A 23,784-nucleotide genomic window follows, 5' to 3' on the forward strand; every position below is an offset into this window, starting at 1 on the left:
TTACAAAAAAATAAAACGCATAACTTGTGAAAATATAAACGAGAAAGCAAAACATGACGTCAACAAGTGAAGATAATAAAAAGCTTAGAGTAAGGCAGCATCATGCAAATCAGGATAGTTAAACGAGTCAATGTTAAGCATTTATTCTGTCATTGGGTTTTTGTTTAGTCTGTTTCCTGTTTTATTTTGAAGTTCACTTGTGTTATGTTTGACTTCCTCTCTTGTGAGTTTTCCAGCCGACTGTCTGCCCTGATTAGTTTCACCTGTCCCTCATGAGTCCTGCACTCACCTCACCTCCTGCTCAGCTGCTCTCACCTTCCTTGTTAGTCAGTCACTATTTATACAACCTAAGTTCCTTTGTCATTTTGTCATCCTTTGCTGCTTGCCTGCTGTTGTGAGCTATCTTTGTGCCTCAGTACCCTGACGATTGCTTTGTGACTATGAGTGTGCAACTATACTCCACCAGTAAATCATATATTTAAAGTTATCATGGATATTGATGTATCAACAACTTACCTTACTTTACAGAGACTCTTTGTAGATACTACTTTGTAGATCACCTAGTGCCTGCAATTATCTGAATGGGTAGAGCTTTCTGTTGCGTTAATCCTGGCCATGAGGTCCCTGAGTGGGGATGTCTTTATGCGGACATGGCAGCCATCAATGGTACCCACACACCTGGATGAAAATACAAGTAAATGTGTCAGCAGGTGGTGGGGGCTGTTGTTTGTGTGTGAACATAACGGTAATGACAGACGCTGGCCGCTGTCAGCAGATGCAGCTGTTATGAGAAACGGATGTTGCTTCAGGATCAACGTATCCTCATACAACGATTTGTATGATACCCTACGAAAGGTTTGCTCATTTTTCATGCGTTTTTCTATGAAAGCCTATGAAATTACAACACATTAGGTGTACAATAGGTATTACTACAAATGCTGGATGAGACTGTCCTGCTTCATGCGACTCTTCACAGGAAAGGACGTCTCCTTGTTTACCCTTTCTTGCATGGTCTCCTGCGTCTCCACATGCATCCCCGTTGGAAGGTATTTAGGCACAAGGAAAAGATGCAAGTGAAGGAAATGTGGATGCAATTTCAGAGACTTGTAGTTGCTTTGGACCCTACCAGCATACCTTCCTGCAATCAGCTCATCACCTCTCCCGGCTCACCACACACCTGGCTACAATCATCTCATCAATCCACAGAATATTGATCCAGGCTTTGCTCCTACGCTAGACCAGGTTGTTGTTCCAGTCACGCTGTTCAGGCCAAGCTGTAGAATCTCTGAGAAATAGTTTGTCCTCTTCACATTGACGAAGAGATTAAAGTGGGATTTGACAGGTGCAGTGGGGAAAATAACTCCCAATTGTACGTTGAGCTCAGGTGAACTCGTTTTCTTTTTCAACAGGCTTTGTGCTCAGCTGACCTTTTTTAAGCACTCGTTTCTTCCTCATTTCTGATCACACTGGTCCAAAAGTAGGCCCAACATCAGTTCTGCTAAGCTCTTGTCCCATTGAACCGTAAGTCAATTTAACGTTAGTGGCTGCCACAATGTATTGCACTGTTAAGCGGTCTTGGTCAAGTTTCAAATATTTCTGTGACATCAAATTGCTGTAGTCAGCAGGTTCCTGCGGATCTCAGGTTGCACACTGGTTGGTGAGGGGACAGCAGTTCAGATATATGTTCTGATAATGATCTCAGTTATATTTAAATATACTTTAAGAAAATTAACTGACACATTTTTATATCTACTAGAAAATATTTAGGCCTGTAGAGGTTTGCAGTCTTTGTAGGCCTTACTGGGAGCTAAAGTTGCGTTTCATCAGCGGAATCAAATTTTAGGTCCGTATATTGTAGCCGAGTTCAGGCAGCAAAAATAAAATTGGTTCTAGTATCGACCCCTGAGGGACTCCACAATTAACTAAAAAGTGAGGTAAGACAATAGAAATATTAAAAAATTCTGATTTTATTGATGTTTTATTGATTTTATTGATTGAACAAAACCACTTCAAAGCCGTACCAGATATCAACCAAGTGCTTGAGCTTCTCAATCAAAACGTTGTGGTTAAATGTATGAAAAGCTGATCTTAAATATTTAGCATCAAAAGTATTCATACCGGCAGCGAAGCAAATTTGCATAACTTTTACCATAAAAGATTCAAATAGATTCATGCAGGCAAAGGACCAACTACCGTGATTCTATAGAGCAGTGTCTAGCACTATATCTGAGGTAAATTGTTGTTTAGCTTAAGCTACTGTAAAATATTTAACTGAGTTTACGTTTAGCTTTCAGCAGTTATTAAATGATCCTTAGTAACTCTGATGAGCACATTCTCAGTACGTTGATACGGTCTAAAACCTGACTGAACACTTCTAGGAGTTGAATGAAGGCGGTCTTCTCAAGAAGTTTTGCAATAAAAGATCATTTTGAAATGTGTCTGTAGTCTGCATTCTGTTGGATCGGGGCAGCATTCTTAATGAATGAATGCACACACAGGCAATCTTCAAATATTCTGGGAATGAGCCAGAGGATAGAGAACTGTTAATGAGTGTTGCCTAGGGGCAGTCACACCCAGTACTTCAGAGAGAGATTTAGGAGGCATTATATCTTCGGGGCTTACGAAGTGTTTGAGGTGCGCCACAGTAATCATGCGCTCATTTCAAGAGACTGGCTTGAAACTTGATAAAATAGCACGGTTAGGGTCAGAGGACATCAATAGAAGAATCAGGAGCCACAATTTTTTTATTGCATCTCGCTGAGTTTCTCATTACAAAGAGGTTAAAATGGGTTTACACTGACTAAATTGAAAAGGGTTTAAAAGACGTCCACAGTGCTAAACAGAGCTCTGGGGCTGTGCTTATTATTATGAATTTTAGAATTCTGGCAGACCACTGTAGGCATTTCTGGGAGAGAAGACGCACAAAGTGTACGCACTCATACACCGTACTGCTAAGCAGCCCGACAGAGTCCATTCATGTGTGCTTTATAATTTCACCCTCAGCGTGTCTTTTTTGCACTGATATCAATTAGTCCTAATCCCCCCTCCCTCTTTTTAGCAATGATCTGTGAGCTACAAAATTTCCCTTTCAACCTCAAAGAAAGGACGAAATTGCACCATTTTGTCACCTTTTTCACCTCTCATGAGTTTGCAGGTATGATTATGATTAGGACTCATAATGAGGTTACGGAGTGTAACGATTGTGCGAGAGCTGTAACTGGCTTTATTTCCACACGTCACAAGTTTACACAATTCATTTGGTGGGGAAGATGTGCTTGGTGAGGTCACTGTTCAGTAGAAGGCAGAGTGTGTGTGTGTGTGTGTGTGTGTGGCAGCCACCGCGGTCTCATTAATCTGTGTTGCCAGTGCTGTCTTCGGCAAAACTAACTGAAAACTACTAATGCTACTTGATGTTATATTTGATTTCTACAACGGATGATTTCATCAGTGAACCCAGTTAGTGTGGTTGAGGTGAAAAAAAATCATCCTTAATATCGGAGAAACAAACCAGACTTTCCTTAATCCTGACACCTGCCTATTCCTGGCATACATTTCACCTTGTAAAAGTGAGGCTCCCCTGAAAGCCATGGTATAGTTGTACATAAAAAGCCATGGTATAGTTGTACATACAAAGCCATGGTATAGTTGTACATACAAAGCCATGGTATAGTTGTACATACAACTTGGATATTTGTAGTTTCATAAACCACAAACCACTCTTCATTCATCTCCAAAGGTGCCAAATACCAGACCTGAATTCTACGTGAGTCACCTGTGTAGATGTGTTTGTAATGATTTTGATATTTTGCCCTCATGCTGTGTGTATACACATACTATATGCGTGAATTTATAATCATTTATAATTCAGCTAAGATTTTATATTTCATGCTTTGCACTATAGTCTGCATACATCAAAATTATCTCTTTTAAGGTTCAGCCTTTACAAGAAGTTGGATTTAGCTGAAGCTGCCCCCTCTAAGTTGTCATAGGTGAGGTTCGTCTCATGTTGTCTATGGTGATGGTAATAAAAAGAAGATTGAAAGGAAGTATTACTGATAAGTCACAAAAAAAGATAACAAACTGTCCTGATCTTTTTGTCCTCTCACCTATTCAATACACAGCGTTACACTATAGCTGCGGACCTGCACCGGCCGGTAATCATTTAAAGACAGGTTATATAAATGTATGTAACAGCAGAGTATGGATTTACATTTGATATGCAGCCAGCAAATAATTAACAAACAGGATTCAGTCTCTCTCTCTTTCTCCTCCTTGCTCCTTTTCTTTATTTGTCCCTTTTAACAACACTATTGGTTTTCCACATGAATGGAGAACACCTCATTATCATTTCCCATGCCATAGATACACCCACACACCACAGAGATCCATTATCTAACCCTCCATTTTGTCTTGTTTACACTGACATGGCGTATTGCTCCTCTGTGGAAGGATCTCATTCACCTCGAAAGGTTTTTGTAATAAGCAACAAATGAAAAATCACTATATCCTCATTACTACGGGACAGAATAACATGACTCTGTTGCACTTTGACTTTGTGAGTCTGTATATTGTGGTCTGGGCGCCACACTGCCCTGCTATATTGGCCATAATGCATACAAGCTCACGTTGAATTTAAAGTGTGTCGGATGACTCATGAAAGGTCGAACACTACATTATATGCCAGAGGAATTATGGAGTACTGAGAGTGTGTGAGACACATATAAGGGGAGTATTTACACTCCCAGGTATTTGAGTGTCCATGACACTTGTCGTGGTTACTCGACAGTCTCTCTCATGAAGCCTATCGTAAGATCAATCAGGAGGAATGATGCTTACTCTCTTTTGATTTACACTTTCTGTCTCTCTGTCTGTTGCCGCTTCCAACTCAATCAGCTCTCGCAGGCGTTCACTCTTTCAGTAAAACCAATTCGATTTTACCACGACCTCTGAGCCAGTCTTCACGCTGCTGTCTGAGTCTGTTCCTTTCTCTCCTTCCGTCAGCCGTCGTTTGAGTGTCAGATCGATGCAACCCTCCCCAGCCCCAATCCCCTCCGGTCTCCATCACATTCTTCCCAGCTGGTCCTTCCACTGAGCTCATCAGAGGTCCCGCTCCTCATCTTCAGCCATTGCTCTACACCTCTTCACCACCAGGCTCTCACACACTACTTTACTACTTGTCTGTGAAACTATGCATTTCGACTCCATTGACCACAATGAGCTGTTGTGTGTGCAAGATGTGTGCTTGTGATTAAGCAGAATTAGCATTGGAAAGACACTATTGCCTATTATGGTCTCGAACAGGACTTCATTTGCTCTAAACTCAGACTGAACTTGGTCTCGACTGCCTTTTTACTTGAGTGGACCTGGTCTTGGTCTTGACTCGATTAAAGGCCTTTGCACACAGGAGGGAGTGACGAATAAGTGACACGAAATTGCGAAATACTTGATATTTTGCATTTTGAACTATTCATTCAATCCAACCATGCAAATTTGCAACAGTTGCAGCACTTTTTCAATGAAGGTTTCAATAGATTTGCACAGGCAGAGGACCAACTACCAGAATCGTATTGACCCAGAGCAGTGTCTGGCAGTCTGTCTGAGGTATGAAATGTTCTAATTTCCCTCTGGTTAACAGTTACACAGTGTAAATGTCTAGGGCTTTTATTGTGAAAGGTAAGAACGGAAGGAGTGGATCTGGTCTGCACTGCTTGGTGGAACTACGGAGCCTCTGTGTTTTTGGACACTATGGTGTACATTTTGAAAAAGTCTCTTCAGCACAACGTGATTAGTTAATGCCTTTTTCTGCGATGCGAAAGCTCCGAAAAATTGATTGTTTAAAAAATAAAAAAAGATGTTGATTTTTCTGGAACATGATATTTGTATCCCGGTTTATTGCAGGCTGTAGAGACACATTACTTTTAAAATATTGCACTGGCACACAATTACACTGGGACGTACAAAAAGATCAAACTTTTTAACCACTTTTGTAAAGCACTAATTTCCAAGAAGACCATAGAACATTTTACAGAATAAAACAAATATGACAATAAGGTTAGAATTTAAAGGCCAGCAAAATATAGACCGATTTCCGACAGCAAGACGTCTTTGCACCAAAACCGGCACAGACTTTCCTGTGCTGTAATCAGCTAAGACAATATCCACAAGCCTGTCCTTCATTTTAATTCCTAAATGCTGACGCTTGGATTAGACTTGCATTCTGAGCATGCCAGCAATGCAGCGATCCAGGACTGATGCAGTACGGTGTCCGCCCGTTGAGTGCTGCTGATCTCTTTCCAGCTGACCTGGGTGTAGTCTGCATTTGTTCCTGCTGGTAATTCCACATTTCTGATTCAATATTTCAGATTTGACGAAAGGATGGACATTATCATACACAGATTGCAAGTTAGTTTGTCTATAATCATGAGCTAAAAGGTCATTCCCACTGGGTTTAATTACAGAAGAAGTGTTCATTTTTATTTTTTTAAATGTCGTAACTAATTTCAAACTTGACAAAGGCAACTAAAATGTCAATTCTTCATTGACATTTTAACATTCATTTATAAAGGATGCATAGAGGATTGAATTGCGAAAACACATATATTAAATATAGGCCAGTGCTGTGTGTAATGAGTTGGTTACAGTCCAGGCTTTTTGGAGGCAGAGAGGAGAGAGTTCAGCATCCTGACAGCCTGATGTATAAAGTTGCTGACCAGTCTAATGCAGTGAACTGGGAGGCTCTGGTATCTTCTCCCAGAAGGCAGAATAGGCTGCATGACAGATGGGTGGGGTCACTCGCAGTGCTGGTGGTCATGCTTGCTAAGCACACGGCAGAGAGGTTGAAATGAGGAATTGTTCATCTCCGAGCGACAAAATTGAGTTGTAATCATTGTTTGGTTTTATTGATTTATTTGCTTTTGTTTGTGAAGCACTCTTTGTTGAAAAGTTCTATAGTGATGCTAATAATAATGATAATAATGTCAATATATTATCTATGTACAATTCAATTTTATAGGTCACGCAAAGTTGGAATTGCTGCATCGACTTTTATAAGGCAAACAAGGCTATATCTCAAACTACGCCATTATTGGAAATAATGTTGAATGATGTTCTGTCTGACGTGCCTTCCCCCATCTGCTTACAACAAATGTCCCCCTGGGGATGAATAACGTATCTATCTATCTATATCTATCTCAATGAGGCAGTGTGACAAATAACTTTCTTACCAAGTAGCCAGTGGTCATGTTTTGACGCAGGGAATTTGGCGACGATTTTATTGCCGGTGCAAACCAGCTGGGCGTAGATTGAACGGTGCCATGCCACGGTTCCGACGGTCCATTGTTCCGAAACCCCAATAGTCTGAAAAATACGCCATTTGACTGAAAGCCCACATGTCCGAAAGCTCGTTATCCCATTGCTCCACAGGCCCATTGCTCTGAAAATACCATTGCACATGTCACATAGCTTATTCAGCAAAAACTGCATCATAGTTTTCTGGATAAATGGCGGAAAAATGGGCTTTCAATCCAGTCGGCCATTTTTGGGAGGATGGGGTTTTGTAATGGGCCGTCGGAACAGTGTACTCAATTTACCATCTTTTTGGGGAAATCTGATGTATCTCACCACTCTACAAGCAATGGTTGCTAACATCCCATATATATATATGCGCCTCACCAGGGTACAGTGTTGTGGTTCCGGGGTGGGCGTGTCAGACAGCGTGTTGCCAGGTTGAGCTTAGTCCACCGAAAACATTATATTTCCCACAATTTAATCTTCTGCATTAATGCACTAGAATTATTCAAATGTATTGTTCGGTTCGTAAGCCTCGTACCGAACTGTTTAATACGAATACGTGTATTGTTACACCCCTAGAAAGAAGGTGGTTGAACTGTAGAAGGACAGCACAGAAGGCCCGGGTATAAAACACACGGCCCGCCACCGCTATCAGGGGTTAGGGGCGCTCTGTCAGTCGTTCTGAAGGAGACAGACACAGATGCAGCAGACACAGATTTCACTTGTTTTGAAAGGAAATTAGTAAACATTTTGCCATGATGCTCGGAACACTCTCGATGATGGACGCCCTCGATCAGCTTCCTGGTCACAAGCCAGGGTGGGAGGGGAAGAAGCATAATTACCTGAATGGAAGACACCCATGGAAACAGAGGTGAATGTGTGTCTGCTCGCATGAGATCTAACACTGACCACTGAACTGTTCATAATGTCACATAGCAAATGACTTTCAAATGCATTCACTTGCTTTATAATGCGACAGAGAGGAAGGCCAAATCACTTATGTCTCACTCTAAAGCAGCCACTTACCGACGTCACTGTCTCACATGCTGTTTTAGATCTTCATCATTATCTTTGTTCGAATACCGGAATTAGGAGGGTCACATGGTCACAATATTACCATGGTAACCGAGACCCTGCTAGAAAAGCGCACCATTGTTCCTCCATGTTTCCTTTGATGTATACTATCTGTTAATTAGGATAATGGTTCTATTGGTCACCAAAGTTTCCATAGCCGATAACATGACGTCAGTCATTAAACAGCCATGTCCCTGCATTTACACATTTCCCAGTGTACTGTAGAAGTTTTTGCATTTGCTTGAACAATTAAGCAAAATTACATCTAAAATAATGTTTTATTTATTTTTACTTAAGCATCAGAGAGGATATGAGCACACTAAATCGTACAACACAGTCAATGTACCCAGACACCCAAATGTTGTGTTCAGAGGTACTAAATCACTTTCTCCAACTTCACATTCAGTGGTGGTTTGGCTCCATCTAAAGTATGAGGGCTGCAACTGAGAGAGAGAGAGAGAGAGAGAGAGAGAGAGAGAGAGAGAGAGAGAGAGAGAGAGAGAGAGAGAGAGAGAGAGAGAGAGAGAGAGAGAGAGAGAGAGAGAGAGAGAGAGAGAGAGAGAGAGAGAGAGAGAGAGAGAGAGAGAGAGAGAGAGAGAGAGAGAGAGAGAGAGAGAGAGAGGAGAGAGAGAGGAGAGAGAGAAGAGAGAGGAGAGAGAGAAGAGAGAGGAGAGAGAGGAGAGAGAAGAGAGAGAGAATTCATTTTTTAAAAAAAATGCTTCTGACATATTTGTAATAATCCAGGCAGCAGAACGAGGGAGGGGAACACTGATTTTTTTCTCTTAAAATTCTGTTTTGCCCAAATTGTTTGTGGTTGAGCCTGTGGGGAGATAAAGTGCTCGTATGTGTGTCTCTCTGTCTGCCCTGGGCTAATCTCACATAGTGCTGGAACAATCAGCCTTATATCTTCTGTGCTCTTTTATGACTCCATGCTCAAGGACCTCTTGCGGTGTCAATGATTCACAAGTTTTTAAAAACCCATTTTATTGGCTGTTTTATACCGTCATTGACACCTCACTCCTTTTGACCGGCCAATATTTTATATCTATTTTGATTGTGAACATGAGCATCTGGAGATTAGCTTCCGACTGTGGCTCAGCGATAGAGCAGGTTGTCCGTCAATCAGAGGATGGAGGTTCGATCACCGGCTCACCCAGTCCGTGTCGATGTGTCCGTGGGCAAGACACTTAACCCCAATTTGCTCCTGTAGGCTGTGCCAACAGTTTGTGAATGTGTGTGAACGTTAGTCCTGATGGGCAGGTGGCACATTGCCATCAGTGTGTGAATGGGTGAATGATGACATGTAGTGTTAAAGCTCTTTGAGGTGTCGAGAGAATAGAAAAGCGCTACACAGGTACAGTCCATTAAACATTTAATTCCATATTTTATGAAACACTGAAGTTAATCTCGATACGATATGAATAAATCCCTTTTTTTTTAATCTTCACCACCATCTTGAGCCGGGAGGGACAATTGAGTGAGATTCAACTCTTATCTGGCTTACTTCAGATACTTCTGCATCTGCATGATAGGATGATTGATTTGAGAAGGAAGGTAGGAAAGGACCCAAAAACTGTACTAATACCAGGCCACCGAAGTTTTATTCTGTGGTCTTTTCTTTCTTATATTGTTTGTTGTTTGACCTTCACTATGTTATGTCATATGTTATTGTTATTAGTATAGTATATGTTCTTTGTCCTTTTCTGTTCTCAGGAAGGTCTCTGTCATACACACACACACACACACACACACACTCATAACATGATAAATAACGATTTGACACACAAAAAGTAAAGCGCCGTTCAGCTATTGTATTTAGAAAACACTTGACATCTTTGAATCATTCCATAAAAAGATCATTCGATTTCAAGTCCACTGCTTTTTTTTTTTTTTTTAAACATACAGTACCAAAAACAAAATAAAAAAGAATAAAAATCACTTTACAGAGTGGTTTGTCAAAGCTCGGGATTGATTGAAAAGCATAACGAGGAGTACTGCGTTTACACATTCACATGGATCAAACTCGTCAACATCAGCTGGAGGGTGTTGAGGTCAATTCTTACAGGGACAGGACATGACAACAACACAGGCAACACACAGAAGGTAGCGTTTCACTATCACATAAACAATAAAGACAAGGGGGAGGAGTTCTTACGGACAAAGAAAGGCAGGAGCAGAGCCTGGGCAGCATTCCTTTTATCATCCCACAGTGAATGCAAACAAAAACAACATATAAGTGCAGAAACATTATGAATAAATGATTTGCATAAATAAGATCAATGGTAAAACAAAATAATACACAAGAGTTGTTAGGCAAGGCTGCTTTGGCACATTTGTGTACTTACAGTACTATAATAATTAGGTCCAAATAACTGCTGATTTGCTATACTGCATGTCATGCCAGCTGCGCGTTGCCCTTGGCAGCTCCAACTTACAAGCTATTTCCCATAATATCCTTCTCTAAAGCATGGTCGCATCAGCATTTAAAACGGTCACTAAATTTTAATTAACTTTCGAAATATCGCAAAAAAGAAATGTGAATTATCAACTGGGTTGGAGAGAATTAACTCAGCTATGCAAAGCATAGTTTCATCAGAAGTTGGCCCCATAGGCTACGCATGGCTGTAATCCACCAGTAAACAGAGTAGAAGTAGAAGTGGGTTAGACCAAAACAAGTCGCCTTGGTCATCTAACTCATGTACGAATAAAAAAAAAATATGATTGAGGTCTTCAGGAATTTGTTTCAATCAGGCAAGTTGTTCTTTTATGTCCGCAAGTTTTAGCCATGTCTCATGCTGTCCGGCGATGAAGATGACTTAATGCAACAATTTTTGCTTCGAAAAAAATGTGCTCAGATTTACTTCAACCCAACAAAGTGATTGTAATGATTCTATAGGAAATAAATCATTTTGTAGCAAACTTCTGCCACTTTAAAAGCTGATGTGAGCAGGCCTTCATTGTGTCAACACATATTATCCAAGCTTCTCAGATCTTTTGTGAGGTTTTTTTTTAAAGTGCAGCTATGCGTTTGCTATGGAAGAGAAGCATCAAAGCTCTAAACTCTGTCCAACAGAGCATGTATGTATATATACAGTTTTCAGTATTTCATTTCTTCTCTTTTCTACGATTGAATGCAAGCCAATTAGTGGTCATATATTCTACATGTACATCAAAAATACATGTGTGCTTTTCTAATTGAAAATAGATTTGTGCTGCTGTACTGTGACCAATAGACTATAGTGACATCATATGAATATAAGTGCCTTCAGATACTCTTGGCTTGAAATATGAGATATGAAATGATTTGGCTTCATTATTACTGGGCTGCAGATGCAGTATATCATGGCTTCATCATAGGTGGAAAGTAAAGCAGTATTACTATCTTCCAGTAATGGGAGAAGAACAGAAAAAAAATATGGATATTAATACCTTCTTTTTTCCCCCTCCACATCATAAATGCTTCATACACATGGCATATCATATATACCACGAAGGTCTCAGCTGTTTCATTGTCTTTTGAAGGAAAATTACATAAAATATGAAACAAAAAAATGCCATCAGACTTACATTCTAAAAAGTCATTTGAACTGATTCAACACAGTGTTGAGATATCTGTAGAAATGCTTGTGAGAAACTTGTGTGGCACCGCCCCGTCAATCACACACTCAGATACGCACACGTGTGGTCACAGCAGGGTTGTCTTCCCAGAGAGCAGCATGTTAGAAGTCGTCGTGTATGTGTTTGTGTGTGTGCGGTGTGCATGAAGGCATCCTGTTCTTGGTATGTGTGTCTGTATTAATCTTCTCCAATTGTCTATGTGCATGTGTTGTCATGCACGCATGTGTTTGTTGGGGGTGGTGTCATTATGGCTGAGAGAAGGCTGTTGGTATAAAGGAAGCACCACCCAAACACACATTCACGCACTGTGCTAAGCAGCGCACACACACACACACAGTCGGACAGAGACTCAGTGGTCGGGGGGGGGTCTTTGACGTCATAACCTGGCGTGCAGGTTGACGATGACGCCGTCTTCAGGCAGGTCTTTGACAGGCAGGTCGCTCATGTCCCCTCCTCCATGGTCGGTGCTCTCACAGCTACTTTGAGGCGACTCAGGAGGAGGCTGGTACAGGATGCTGGCCAACAGGAAAAAGATTGTCCCCATGACCTAAAAAAAGAAAACAGGACAGATGATCGTAGTGAAGTGGGAGAGTTCAAAAAAAGTCACTTTTTCATATCAAAGGACGAGTTTAACAATTTAGGAAATACACATGTTTATTTTCTTGTAGAGAGTTCGACAAGAAGATCGATACCACATCTTGTGTCTGTGCTTGAAGCCAGAGCCCTCAGGCCATTAGCTTAGCATAAAGCACACCGACTGTAGCAAGGAATAAAGTAAAGAAATACACCTGCCAGCACCTCCAGCTGTATTTTGTGTGAAAGTAAACCCATTCAGTAGTGTAACACGCTGTGTAGCATTTGTTTGATTTGGACACAAACTGAAGTGTTTACTCCTGCTTTCCGGTATTATGCTAAACTAAGCTAATTACATTTAAACATGCACATGCACATCAAATATGTCCTTACAGTCCCTAAGGCAGAGTGACTAAACTATGTTATTACATTTTTTAAGTGAAGCAGAGATATCTTTCTTCACAAGCATAAGTTTTCAACAAAGAGATTGAAAGTGAGACTTCAGTAAAAGGCCTGCTACTGAGTGTATTAGTATTACCTTATAGATGATACCAGCTACTAGTGTGTACTGGCTCATGGCTGAGTTATGATAGAGGTAGCAGGAGCCCTGCTCCCCACACTTATCCTGCCACAGTAAGCAGGAGATGTCAATCACCGAGCCAAAAGCTATGGGCCCCGGAATACCACCTGTGAGGAAACAGCAGCAGAGGTTGGACAACATCTACATTAAGCAATTGGGTCGTGATTCAGAGGTTGAAAGAAGAAAAAGAACTTGATGCAAGAATACAGTGGGCCTACCGAGTGTGCGCACCACAATCCACTGGATACCGAGTCCAAAGGACCTCTGGCTGTCTGGCACACACCTACACGACACACAGTTGGTCAGGCATGAAGGCAGAATGGATCTCACACTTCATTACGATACAAGTTCATCCTTTTTTCAGCTCCTTTTGCTGCATTTGTTTTATCTGCAGTTTGCCCCGACAGCACTATAGTGATCTGTTCGGACTGCCATCTAGTGGGCCACGGAGGTACTGTCAAATGGTTGGATTTAGAAAATATATTTTTGGGGGCGAGTTATGCCCATTGGCAAGGCAGCTATGTATTTCTCAAGGCAGTTACCAGCTGTTTACCCGTAATGAAAACACTTAACAACAAGTAGTCCAATGTGACATTGTTTACCTGAGTGTGGCAGTGAGTGCTGGGATGCTACAGAGGAAGGTGAAGGAGATGATGATGAAGAGGAAGGAGAGGAAGGCTGGCATGTGGTGGCAGGTGCTGCCACACTTCCCTGTTAGTGCAAAGCCCTCCTCGCCCCAGGACACATTTCCCACCACACAGCTGCATCCAGAGTACACCTGAAAACACACGTATTGTTCATTAGTTCACAAACAGAAACATTAACTCTTATGCATCACGAGGGGCCTTTAGGCTGTGTTTATGCATATGGCATACGTTTTGGCAATGGTGTAAGTTTTCAACTGTAGCTCCTGTATGTAAGTCTGTAATAATCTGTAAAGCAGACACGCTTAAATATGTCAACCATTGAAGACCATTTTAACCAGAACTTTTGATCCCACAGCCATCACAGTATTAAATCATTATTTTATATCAGGCTTTCAGTCTACAGCCCTGGCTTCAAAATAGTAACTTTTACTATTTTCTACCAGATTTTCTCATGTTTGGCCTTTGGAGGCCTAAGAGGATCATATACTCTATCTTGAAATAATAACATTGTTGACTAAATGCAACAGCGATATTATACAAAGTACTGAAGGACATTATAAGAATATACATCAAATCATATGTTCTTAATTCAGAGCTATTCAACTGTCCAACTAAACTGCTTTACAAATGTTGTTGCTTCTAAATTTGTAAAAAAGTTTAAGTGAGTAGGTTAAGTGTTCATTGTAAACTGTGTGATGGTTAAGAAAATTAAAATAAATACTGAAAGGAACAATGTTAAAATTCTCAAATATCACTAAATGATTTCATTATATTATCCTATATGTTGTAGGTGTAACAAAAGGCTATTGTCTTCACAATAATTTCGATTTAACATTTGGAAAAAAAAAGGTTTCTTTGTTTGAAGTACATTTTATTTTTCATTGAAATGCTTCAGAGGAGGCCTGTAATGCAAACGAGTGCCTCTGCTGCAGAGTTTAGCATTCTCAGTCTATACTAACACTGACGATGTGAATAACTATAACTGCAGTGAATTCATTTGAATGTGTTGTTGCTTGTTAGCACCTTATGCTGGGAAGTTAAGAAACGTATCTTGAGGAGCAGAGGAGAGTCATTATTTTCTGCAGGAGGGGGAGGCGTCAGCATAAGGGAGGAAATACTGGGAGGCAATGCTGTCCCCTATATTTACAGACTCACAGCTTTGTGCTCTCAAGGGCTGTACTCATCCAAAGAAATGATCAGTGGACTAACACTCATAAGATTTTGTTGTCTAATCCATGAGTTGATTTAATATACAGATGTGTAAAACAGAGTTTCTCCACAAATAATCACACAAAATCTTGGGATAACCAGAGATGTGCACATAAGTTAGTTGGTAATAAGTCATTGAGCATGAAAAACGCATAAAAAATGACTAATCAACTAATGAACAAGACCAAAACCACTGATCAGTCAATGAATCTACTGAGAGGGTTGCAGCATTAGAGCAGTACCTGTTTGCCCGTGGAGTGCGCGGTGTGGTTGATGGAGCTGCAGCCGGCGTAGCAGGGGGAGTAATACGTCACTCCGTCTGCCCCGCACACCGGGTTGTACAGCTCTCTGACACAACCACAGCCTGCATTACAGCCCACTGTCAGGTCCTCCTCTAAAGAAGAGCTGCAGACATGAGGTGAAGGAGGGACAGAGGGAGGGACAGGTGTGTGGAGAAAGGGCAAAGAAGGAGGTCATTAGATGCAAAAAATGTGCTACCTCCTACTTTGTGATAACAAGCAGTTTCCTAAGTCACTACTGTACAAGTCATCATGATGGTAATACTCTGAAGTACATAAAGACAGTGCTGAATAAACCAGGCTATACTCGTACAATGTTCGACGCTAAACCTACGAGAAGTAATGCACCGTAATTATTTTATGTCCCACAAAATTAATTTGTATGTGATCCCAGTTTTCGTAAACCAGGAAGTATAAACCTCTTACAGTTTGTAAACAATGCTGACATACGTAAGTGTGGGCACACAAATTGGCAACGGAAGTAAGGCGAAGTGCAATAGCTTGTCAAGCTATGCAAGGCCATTTAACCACCAAATAATATATTAGCAAGTGACACAATAACTACTGGCCGGATATATTCATGTATTTGGCGGAGAAAACCCAGCGTGTGACGTTACACCAGCGAGAAATTGTGTACAAGTCACCGGATGCAAAATTGACTCGTGTTCTTGAATATTCGGAAAATGCATAAAAAAAAAATCAGAGATGACTTTTCGTAAAATATCATACTTATGAGGATACATTTGAAAAAGTAGATGACAAAGCTGCACAAACTGCCCTGTATCTCAATCAATGTTGTTAAATGACATCATCTACATCATTGGTCTAACTGAGTCGAAAAACCATTCAGTAAATGTGAATGTTTTGTGCTTGCAATGGCTTAACCACGTTCTTTACACTTGAAGATTATGATCCAAACAATCCTAAGAAAATTCAAATGTTTAATGTTTCCTGAAGTGAAATGTTTCCTTGTACAGCTAGGCACCTCCCATTAAGTTCTATTTAACTAGTAATCATAAAGGTACTTCCTTTGCAGAGCAAAATCACATATTAATGAATTAAAATCAATCTAAAGTCAGAATCACAAATTCCATGCCCCTGATTAGCAATCAGATACTAACTGCTAATATTACCGCTTCTTTCAAGGAAAGAAATAAAATATTTGTATTTTAAATTCATCAACAATCGCACTTAAAATTAGACAAGAAGTGGCGAACAAATCAGCTGGGACGAATCGCTAAAATATGCTTCACATTAATAAAAGTGACATTTATAAAATGTACTTTTATAAAAGGTAAGCTACCGTTAATGCTAATGCTAACACAACATTGTAAAGGACTGTTGGTGTAACATTGACGTTATTCACAGATTGTTGGATGACCACAAGAATTATAGCTACCTCAATTTCCCCCAGATATTAAAGTAATATTATTGTATCTTTATTGAAACAATAACCTAAACTAATACACATTTTAGTCAAAATAAAAACATTAAAATAACTCAACATTATGAGCCAACATAAACACTGCCCACCTGTTCCTACGGCGCCGCTCGCTTGGCTTGTCATACAGGTCTTTGTACTGGTCCAGTTGCTGTTCCTCCATCAGACTGTACTGGTATGACGCCGTGACACCGGCCATGGGCACGTTGGGGCAGTGGATGAGGAAGATGAAGATGGTGAGCAGACTGACCATCGCACACATCATGCAGAAACGGATGATGCCTCGACAGCGCAGGTTCAATCTCTTCACGATGTAGCCGCCCAGGAAGGTGCCACCGCCGCCGGCTGGTACCACCATGTATCCTGAGGGGGGGGGGGGGGGCCGCAGACATAGGCATGCAATCAGGCTGCAGTTCCACTATTAGGCCAAAAATCTCTACTTGTAGACATGAAGTATCACAATCTTACAAGGTAGTTGTAACAACATGTACTGAGTCGAGCCCATAGAGGTTTAACTCTTTTCATTGTGGACACTGCATTGGCTTTTCTGCACCTCCAGACTCCAGGAGATTGCCACGGTTTGGCCAGTTAGAGATAAATTCATTGTTTAAGTGGAGATTTGGAAATGTTTCGATCATATGACTCTAAAACAATGCAGCCGCCGCGCAACTTTTAAAAATCTATGCAAATCCTTCCGCTTGTGCTTTTTCTGAGCCTAACCTCAAACTATTGCTGTCTAAACAAAACCAAGTAGTGTTTGTTGCGTAAGTAAACGAAGTTTAATTTCAAAAGAGACCATATGCATGCAACGAGCGGAAACTGACACGCCATCCATGACGTGACATGACACTCCATGACATGTCCAAAACTGACACTAGAGCGTCATAGTTCAAAGTATTAGGGCCTCTGATCAAGCCTCGATATTTGACAATTTTGGGGAGTGAGGAAGTGTTGTAAATTCAGTGAAAGTGCCTGTTACAAAAGGCTTTGCACAAGACACTTCTTCTCAACAGGAAAAAAAAAAGTCACTAGCTTGCTCCTGCTAGTATTTACCTCACCAAAACCTCACAGTTGAATGATGTATTTCAATGATAAAATATTCCTATTTCTGGTGTCAATTTATAAATGTATTGCAGAGGAGGGACTGGCAAATATAAGGTCAACGAGAATAAAGTGTTGAATTATACATATTTAATGTCTCCAACATCTCCAAAGGAACGGGTCAGAGTAAGAAAAGTCTGTCTTGGCCACTTTTTTTTATTTCTCACTGGGTTGAGATGGCTTTAAAACAGATTTTGATCAGTCATTTGGGTTTGCTCTGGACTTTGCATCATGTGTTGTATGATTTAACCCCACTCACCAAACCATGTAGCAGCCTCTGAAGCACTGAGACTGAACTGTGACTCCAAGAACTTTGGACCGAAGGTGGACATGCCAGCGATGAGGGTGGCCTCCGTAGCACCAGCCAAGCACAGGAACAGGAAGGGGGGATTCTTCAAGAGGAGCAGCACAGACCTGGAGGGAGAAAGACAGAGCAAAGAGTAAGTGTGTGCAACTAACGGAATAAACCTCAGCTTCCTTTTTAATTAAATCAGGCCGCTCGAATCCCACCAGCCTGGAGACGTTCCTAGTACAGATGAACACTGCACTGGATCTAAAGACGCATCGTCATGTTACATAACATGATCCTCGCCTCACTGTGTGCACGCTATCCCCGGTGCTACAGTGGTGACATCCTGTGGGCTGCTGCGTTCATAGTAAACACAGTTGTGAACTGAAAAGAGGCAGGGCTGTCACTCATCTGTCAAAGTCCGTAACATGCATGTCTAAATATAGAACTTGTCTGGAATGTGATGTTTATTTCCTCTATATTATAATCTCTTCATTAACCTCTTGAAGGATTGATGTTTCAAAACAGTTGAGGATGTGTGCAGCGGGGGGGAGAAAACATACCAACACAATGTCATGATAACTAACATATGGACATTTTCTGAATTTATAAATAGAGCAACTTGCTGTAATCCAGTTACTCCTAAAGCGGAGTAAACTCGCGTATCCTGAATGGGTGACATATTCGACAATATCGGTACGGAACAACTGATAAACTGTACAATTAACCCAAATAGTGAATGCCATAACTGCAGGAAGTAAAAAGTACAATTTGGATCAATTGTGATTTTTCCTGTGAACATTGCATCAATGATGAATTGTCCTGTTCTTTTAGGAACTTTTGATACAAGCCTCTGTTTGTATAAAGTAGTCTTTGTTATTATTTTTTTTAAATCCTACTTAATAGGCTTCTCTTTGATAAATAGTTTTCTTCTCCCTGGTGCTTGGCCATTGTTCTCGTAGCACTTTGATTGTTTCGGCGGCTGTTTAGCAGAGGCCCTGATGCTGTATGAATGAAATGCTGGGATATAGGCCAACTGTATGGTTTTGCCTTACCCCCCCCCCCCCCCCTTAAAACAAGGAGGGCTCGTGACCCCCCCTTTAAGTGGGGGTCCAAGCTAACAGGCAGGTTTTCTTCTAGGAATTTTTAACATTCTCCATTTTCCGATTGATGGCACAAAAACAATTCCTCATGTTAATGCACTCAGTCATTCTGATGATGTCATCTGTACTGTAATCTCTATAAATATATCTGCAAGCAGAATCTGTAGGCAGCGGGACAAGGTTTTGATATCGGAAGTGTTCTGCTTTCCATTTGTAGTCTATGTTGACCGATCAGGTTTAAGCAGCGTTTGGTTGAATCCAGTTAAACCTGCGTTGTGGAGAGAAAATGAAATCTGGGAACCCGCCAGCTATCATCTGATGATTATTTAGCTTTTTATTGGTTTAAAATTAGCTTGTAAAACTGGCTACTTGTGAAGGAATTAATACAAAGTAATACACATTGTCTCTCAACTCCAACTCCAGTCTCACATCTCTAGTTCCTCTTGTCCCATCTCATCTATCCTCAGAACGATAGTCAACGTGTTCCCAGATTGTCTGTACTGTATCCAGAACACTTTTCTACTGTCCTCTTCAGTAGGTGCATTACCTTGGCATGTCTTTGACTGATTTGCCAAACTGAGGGTCTGAGGCTGTGGTCTGGCTTCCGTCCTTGAGCTGGTGGGCCTCAGACACCCGCATGGCCACGTACTCCTGAGAGCCTGCAGGAGGAGGCAGAGGATGTGAGACTGAGTGACATTTGCCACTCCCATTACCAATGTCTACCTTAAGCTAAAATTAAAAACATATATGAATGAATACTCTTTTGCTTCTTTACTGCCTGCCTATTGCAAGACCAAATAGTGTGTATGTGTATGTGTGCAGTGGACAGGAGTGGTACCCGGGAGCTGTCGTGGGTAGCCCAGGATGGGGAATGCTACCAGTAGAGCTGCTGCTCCTCCTGCCAGGAAGCCGATCCACCAAGCCCCGACCCACAGAGGGTTCTCTGGAGTCATCTCTGTACTGTGGCAACACACACACACAAACACATTGTGTGAATGACTTGACATTCACTGATATGTCGACCTTTAAATGCTAGTCCACTTAGGGCTGGGTAATATGGCCAAAATCTTATATTACGATATAGGTCATTTCATATGTCGATAACAATACATTTTTTGGGAGTTCAATAAATAAATAGGCTTTACCATGTTTCATAGAGACTATTTTTGTATACTCCTGTGTAAATTAAATATTTGACAAATAAAAAGTACGGAATATTTTCTCATTTGATTACGAACTTAGTGCAAAATTAAAATTATGTTAATTGTGTGAGAAAAAAATGAATCAATATTTCCAGCTATACACTGACTATGTTATACATGCATCAAGTCTGCTCTATTATATATTGTTCTATATATACTCTATTCATTCATGGGTGTTCTAGTCTATTGTTATTGATTCTGCCATCCACAGCAGACTCACGTCAGGTGGATCTCGGTGTAAATGTTGAGGAAGTATCCTCCCAGCAGGTAGCCTGCTGCTGGACCCACAATGGCTGCTGTGTAGAAGATCCCTGGAGAGAGAGAGATAGAGATAGAGACCACAGACTCAGAACCAGACCATGGGTGTGTCAGTATACAGTGACCGTCTACTTCCTGTTTCCTACAGGTTAAAAGGGCCCCATTGTTCTTTATTGGGCTTGGAATTTATAGAGTTCCATGAGGAAGAAAAGAGAGCTTGATGTCAAAGCCTGTTTGTGTGTTTGTCCTTTAGTGTTGAGCGCAGTGTTGAGTGGGTCACACTGTGCTCTGCTGCTATTTGAAATGGGCCTAGTGACGTTTAGTACTACTGATGTCCTGAGTGGATGCTGAATGGTGAAGATGGGAAGTAAAGCCAGAAACGGTCAAAATGACAGGGCTGGCGCTTGATCGCTGTTAATGGCAACACAATAATGAATACCATGAACAACATGTTGTGACAGAGTGTGTGTGACTGCACAGAGGGCACATTTGGTTATTTCTATGTGTGTTAAAAGTTAGTTCTGTGATCGTCCTCCGGATGGGTACTCCTAATTGGAATCATTGTATAGTGTCATTAGAGCACATAATTGTCTTATTTGATCCTAGAGGGAAAGTGTCACAGCAGTTGTGCCCATTTAACTAATTCACAACATTAAACACTTTGAATGAAGAATGAAGAAGGAAAGAGTGGGATGCAACCAGTGTTGTTGCAGTTAGATTACAGGCCTATGTTTCAACTCGTGCTTTGTGACAGATGTTTTGGCGTTTGTAATGCTCATGGTCGAACAAATATGTACGTTCACATTCAGACGTCTGCAACGGACATGCAGTCGTTATGAAAAGATGCAGGTGGGAATTTTTTCAAGCTCTGCTTGATGTGTTCTCATTATGCAATGCAGTTGAAGCACATTTAAAACAATTAACAATCAGAGACAGAAGTCGGTGCACTTCATAGTCCAGCTGCCACAATATTAGCTGAGATTACCTAAACTGGCAACTGGTAAAATGAGTCGGTTTATTAGAATGCATTGACAGAGTTGTATGACGAAATGCTTTATTTGTGGTCCCTTTATGCTACTCACATAAAGAGTCACAATCAACCCAGGACACATCGCTGCATCCTGAAACTTCCCACCATCAAACTTTACTCCGCTCAAGAATGTTTATCTAAAAGCCCAAAATGAATAGAGCGCAGATGACTTCATTCATTCTCTGTCAGGGTACGCTTTACCTACTGGCACTTATAGGTATAAATGGCCTTTTTTTCTTTTTTAATCTGTTTTTTTTAATAATTCTAAATAATTTACTGTGCTACATAACACACTTTTAGGAAAAGTCACCGACTGGGGGACTTGGATATTTCATTGAAACAAAGAAAATGTTACTCGTTGCCATTTCTCTCTTTGGAACCACATTTGTACCAAACACATTCACATACTGATCTTCTTCTTTGCATATACTGACACTTGTTAAGGTACTATACATTTAAGATTTTGGCTCTTGGGATTTAAAAATGACATTCTTCTGAATAATAACTATGGTCACATTATGAGAAAGAAGGAAACAAACAAAGGGCTGAGCAAACAAACACAACATGCAAAGAACAAAGTGACCAATTGGGAAGAGATGATCATTAATATGATCACTGTTAGGGAGTGATCGCTACTTCAAACAATGCAAAACCAAGCAGGAACATGCTGTACAAAATGAGTTACTCACCAATATAAACAGGCGCATAGTTGGACTTGACATTCTCATCCAGGTACGTGACCCCTAACGTGTAGAGAGGCGTGGCACCCACGCCGTGGAGGAACTGGCCCAGCATGAACACAAAACGATAGCTGGACAATCCTCCACCCTCCTTGTCCTGGCACGGGGTGGTACGGTTGCCGGAGCACATAACCGTCCGCTCGGTCAGACTGACCTGGTAAGGGGGCGTGGTAAAGTGAGGCAGGGCAAACACCAGCGAACCAATAGCCATGATCAGCACCCCCCATCCCAGCCAGCGGGGCTTGTGTCCTGTCCCGCCGAAGTAGCTGACGAAAGCCAGGCAGACGCAGGCGGCAATGTCGTAGGAGCTGGCGATGAGGCCGGCCTGGTAGCTGCGCAGGTCGAAGCGCCTCTCAATTGAGGTGACCACTGTGTTAATGAAGCCGTTGATTATCATCCCCTGGAGGAAAGAGGCCACACAAAGGAAGAACAGCACCCATCGAGGGGTGTTGAAAGCTTGGATAGCTTTGGGCGTCAGGGCCCCCCAGCCACACAGCTGATCCGAGTCAGTGGAGATCAGCTTTAACCCCATTGGGGTCCCTGCACAAGGTTGTGTTTCCGCCCCGTACAGCTGCCCCGGGAGCGTGGAAGCCCCAGTGAAGATGTGGGGCCGAACGGGGCCATCAGCTCCGGGGCTGCCAGTGCTTCTGGGGCCTGAGCCTAGTGGGCTGCCTGTCTGGGAGTCTGGGGGGCTGGGGGTGTCCAGAGAGGGGCCCCCGCTGAGAGGGCAGTCCTGAAGGTCCAGGAGCTCCTGCTTGGAGCTGAAGGAGGCATCGGCATTTAGCAAGACGGGCATCTCCCCTCTGAGGGGCAGTATTCTGGGTCCTTATGGCGCAGGAGGGGGGTTGACGTGGGAGGTCTTCGAACGGGGGAGGCAGAGAACGATGTTTAAAATGTAGGAACACAGCAATGCGAATCAACTGAGGCTCAAGGTGAATGCTTTGTGGTCAGGATCTCTGTCAGGCCCTGAGATGATCTATTCTTGGCTAGTATCACTTGCTCGATGTGTCCACAGTGCTCTCCAGGTGCTCTGGTTTACCTATCCGTACAAGGTTGTGCCGGCTGTAAAGACTTCATGCTGACGTTGAGTAATGGCATCCTATGAAGAGCAAAGAGAGAGATAGGGAGAGAGATTGGATCAGTGAACCAATCGGTTTTAATAAGGCACTAACGTTTTTAATGTTTGCATGAATGGATGACACACAAATCTGACAGCTGAGAAAATACATCACCAAGTAAAAATGCTTCCACGCCTATATTTTTGTTTCCCTTAAAGAACAATGTGATCCTCACATCAAGATAAGAGTATAACAGTGTGATACAAATGTGT

At 41.7% G+C, this 23,784-nt stretch overlaps 1 protein-coding gene across 1 annotated transcript; it reads right to left on the bottom strand.

Annotated features, from left to right (window-relative positions):
* Nucleotides 1-12,358: 12,358 nt before the first annotated feature.
* slco4a1 (solute carrier organic anion transporter family, member 4A1) lies at nucleotides 12,359-23,250 on the bottom strand. The gene is made up of 11 exons (XM_076095546.1): nucleotides 22,404-23,250; nucleotides 20,647-20,737; nucleotides 20,063-20,184; nucleotides 19,772-19,883; nucleotides 18,092-18,246; nucleotides 16,872-17,094; nucleotides 15,234-15,396; nucleotides 13,738-13,913; nucleotides 13,354-13,418; nucleotides 13,094-13,242; nucleotides 12,359-12,529 (listed from the first exon to the last, which is right to left on the bottom strand). Exons 1-11 carry the CDS (start codon nucleotides 23,248-23,250, stop codon nucleotides 12,359-12,361), a joined length of 2,274 nt encoding a protein of 757 aa, XP_075951661.1.
* Nucleotides 23,251-23,784: the final 534 nt, after the last annotated feature.

Source organism: Anarhichas minor, unplaced genomic scaffold (genome assembly GCF_050575085.1).
Source record: "Anarhichas minor isolate MPS153535 unplaced genomic scaffold, ASM5057508v1 ptg000020l, whole genome shotgun sequence".
NCBI classification, from domain to species: Eukaryota; Metazoa; Chordata; class Actinopteri; order Perciformes; family Anarhichadidae; genus Anarhichas; species Anarhichas minor.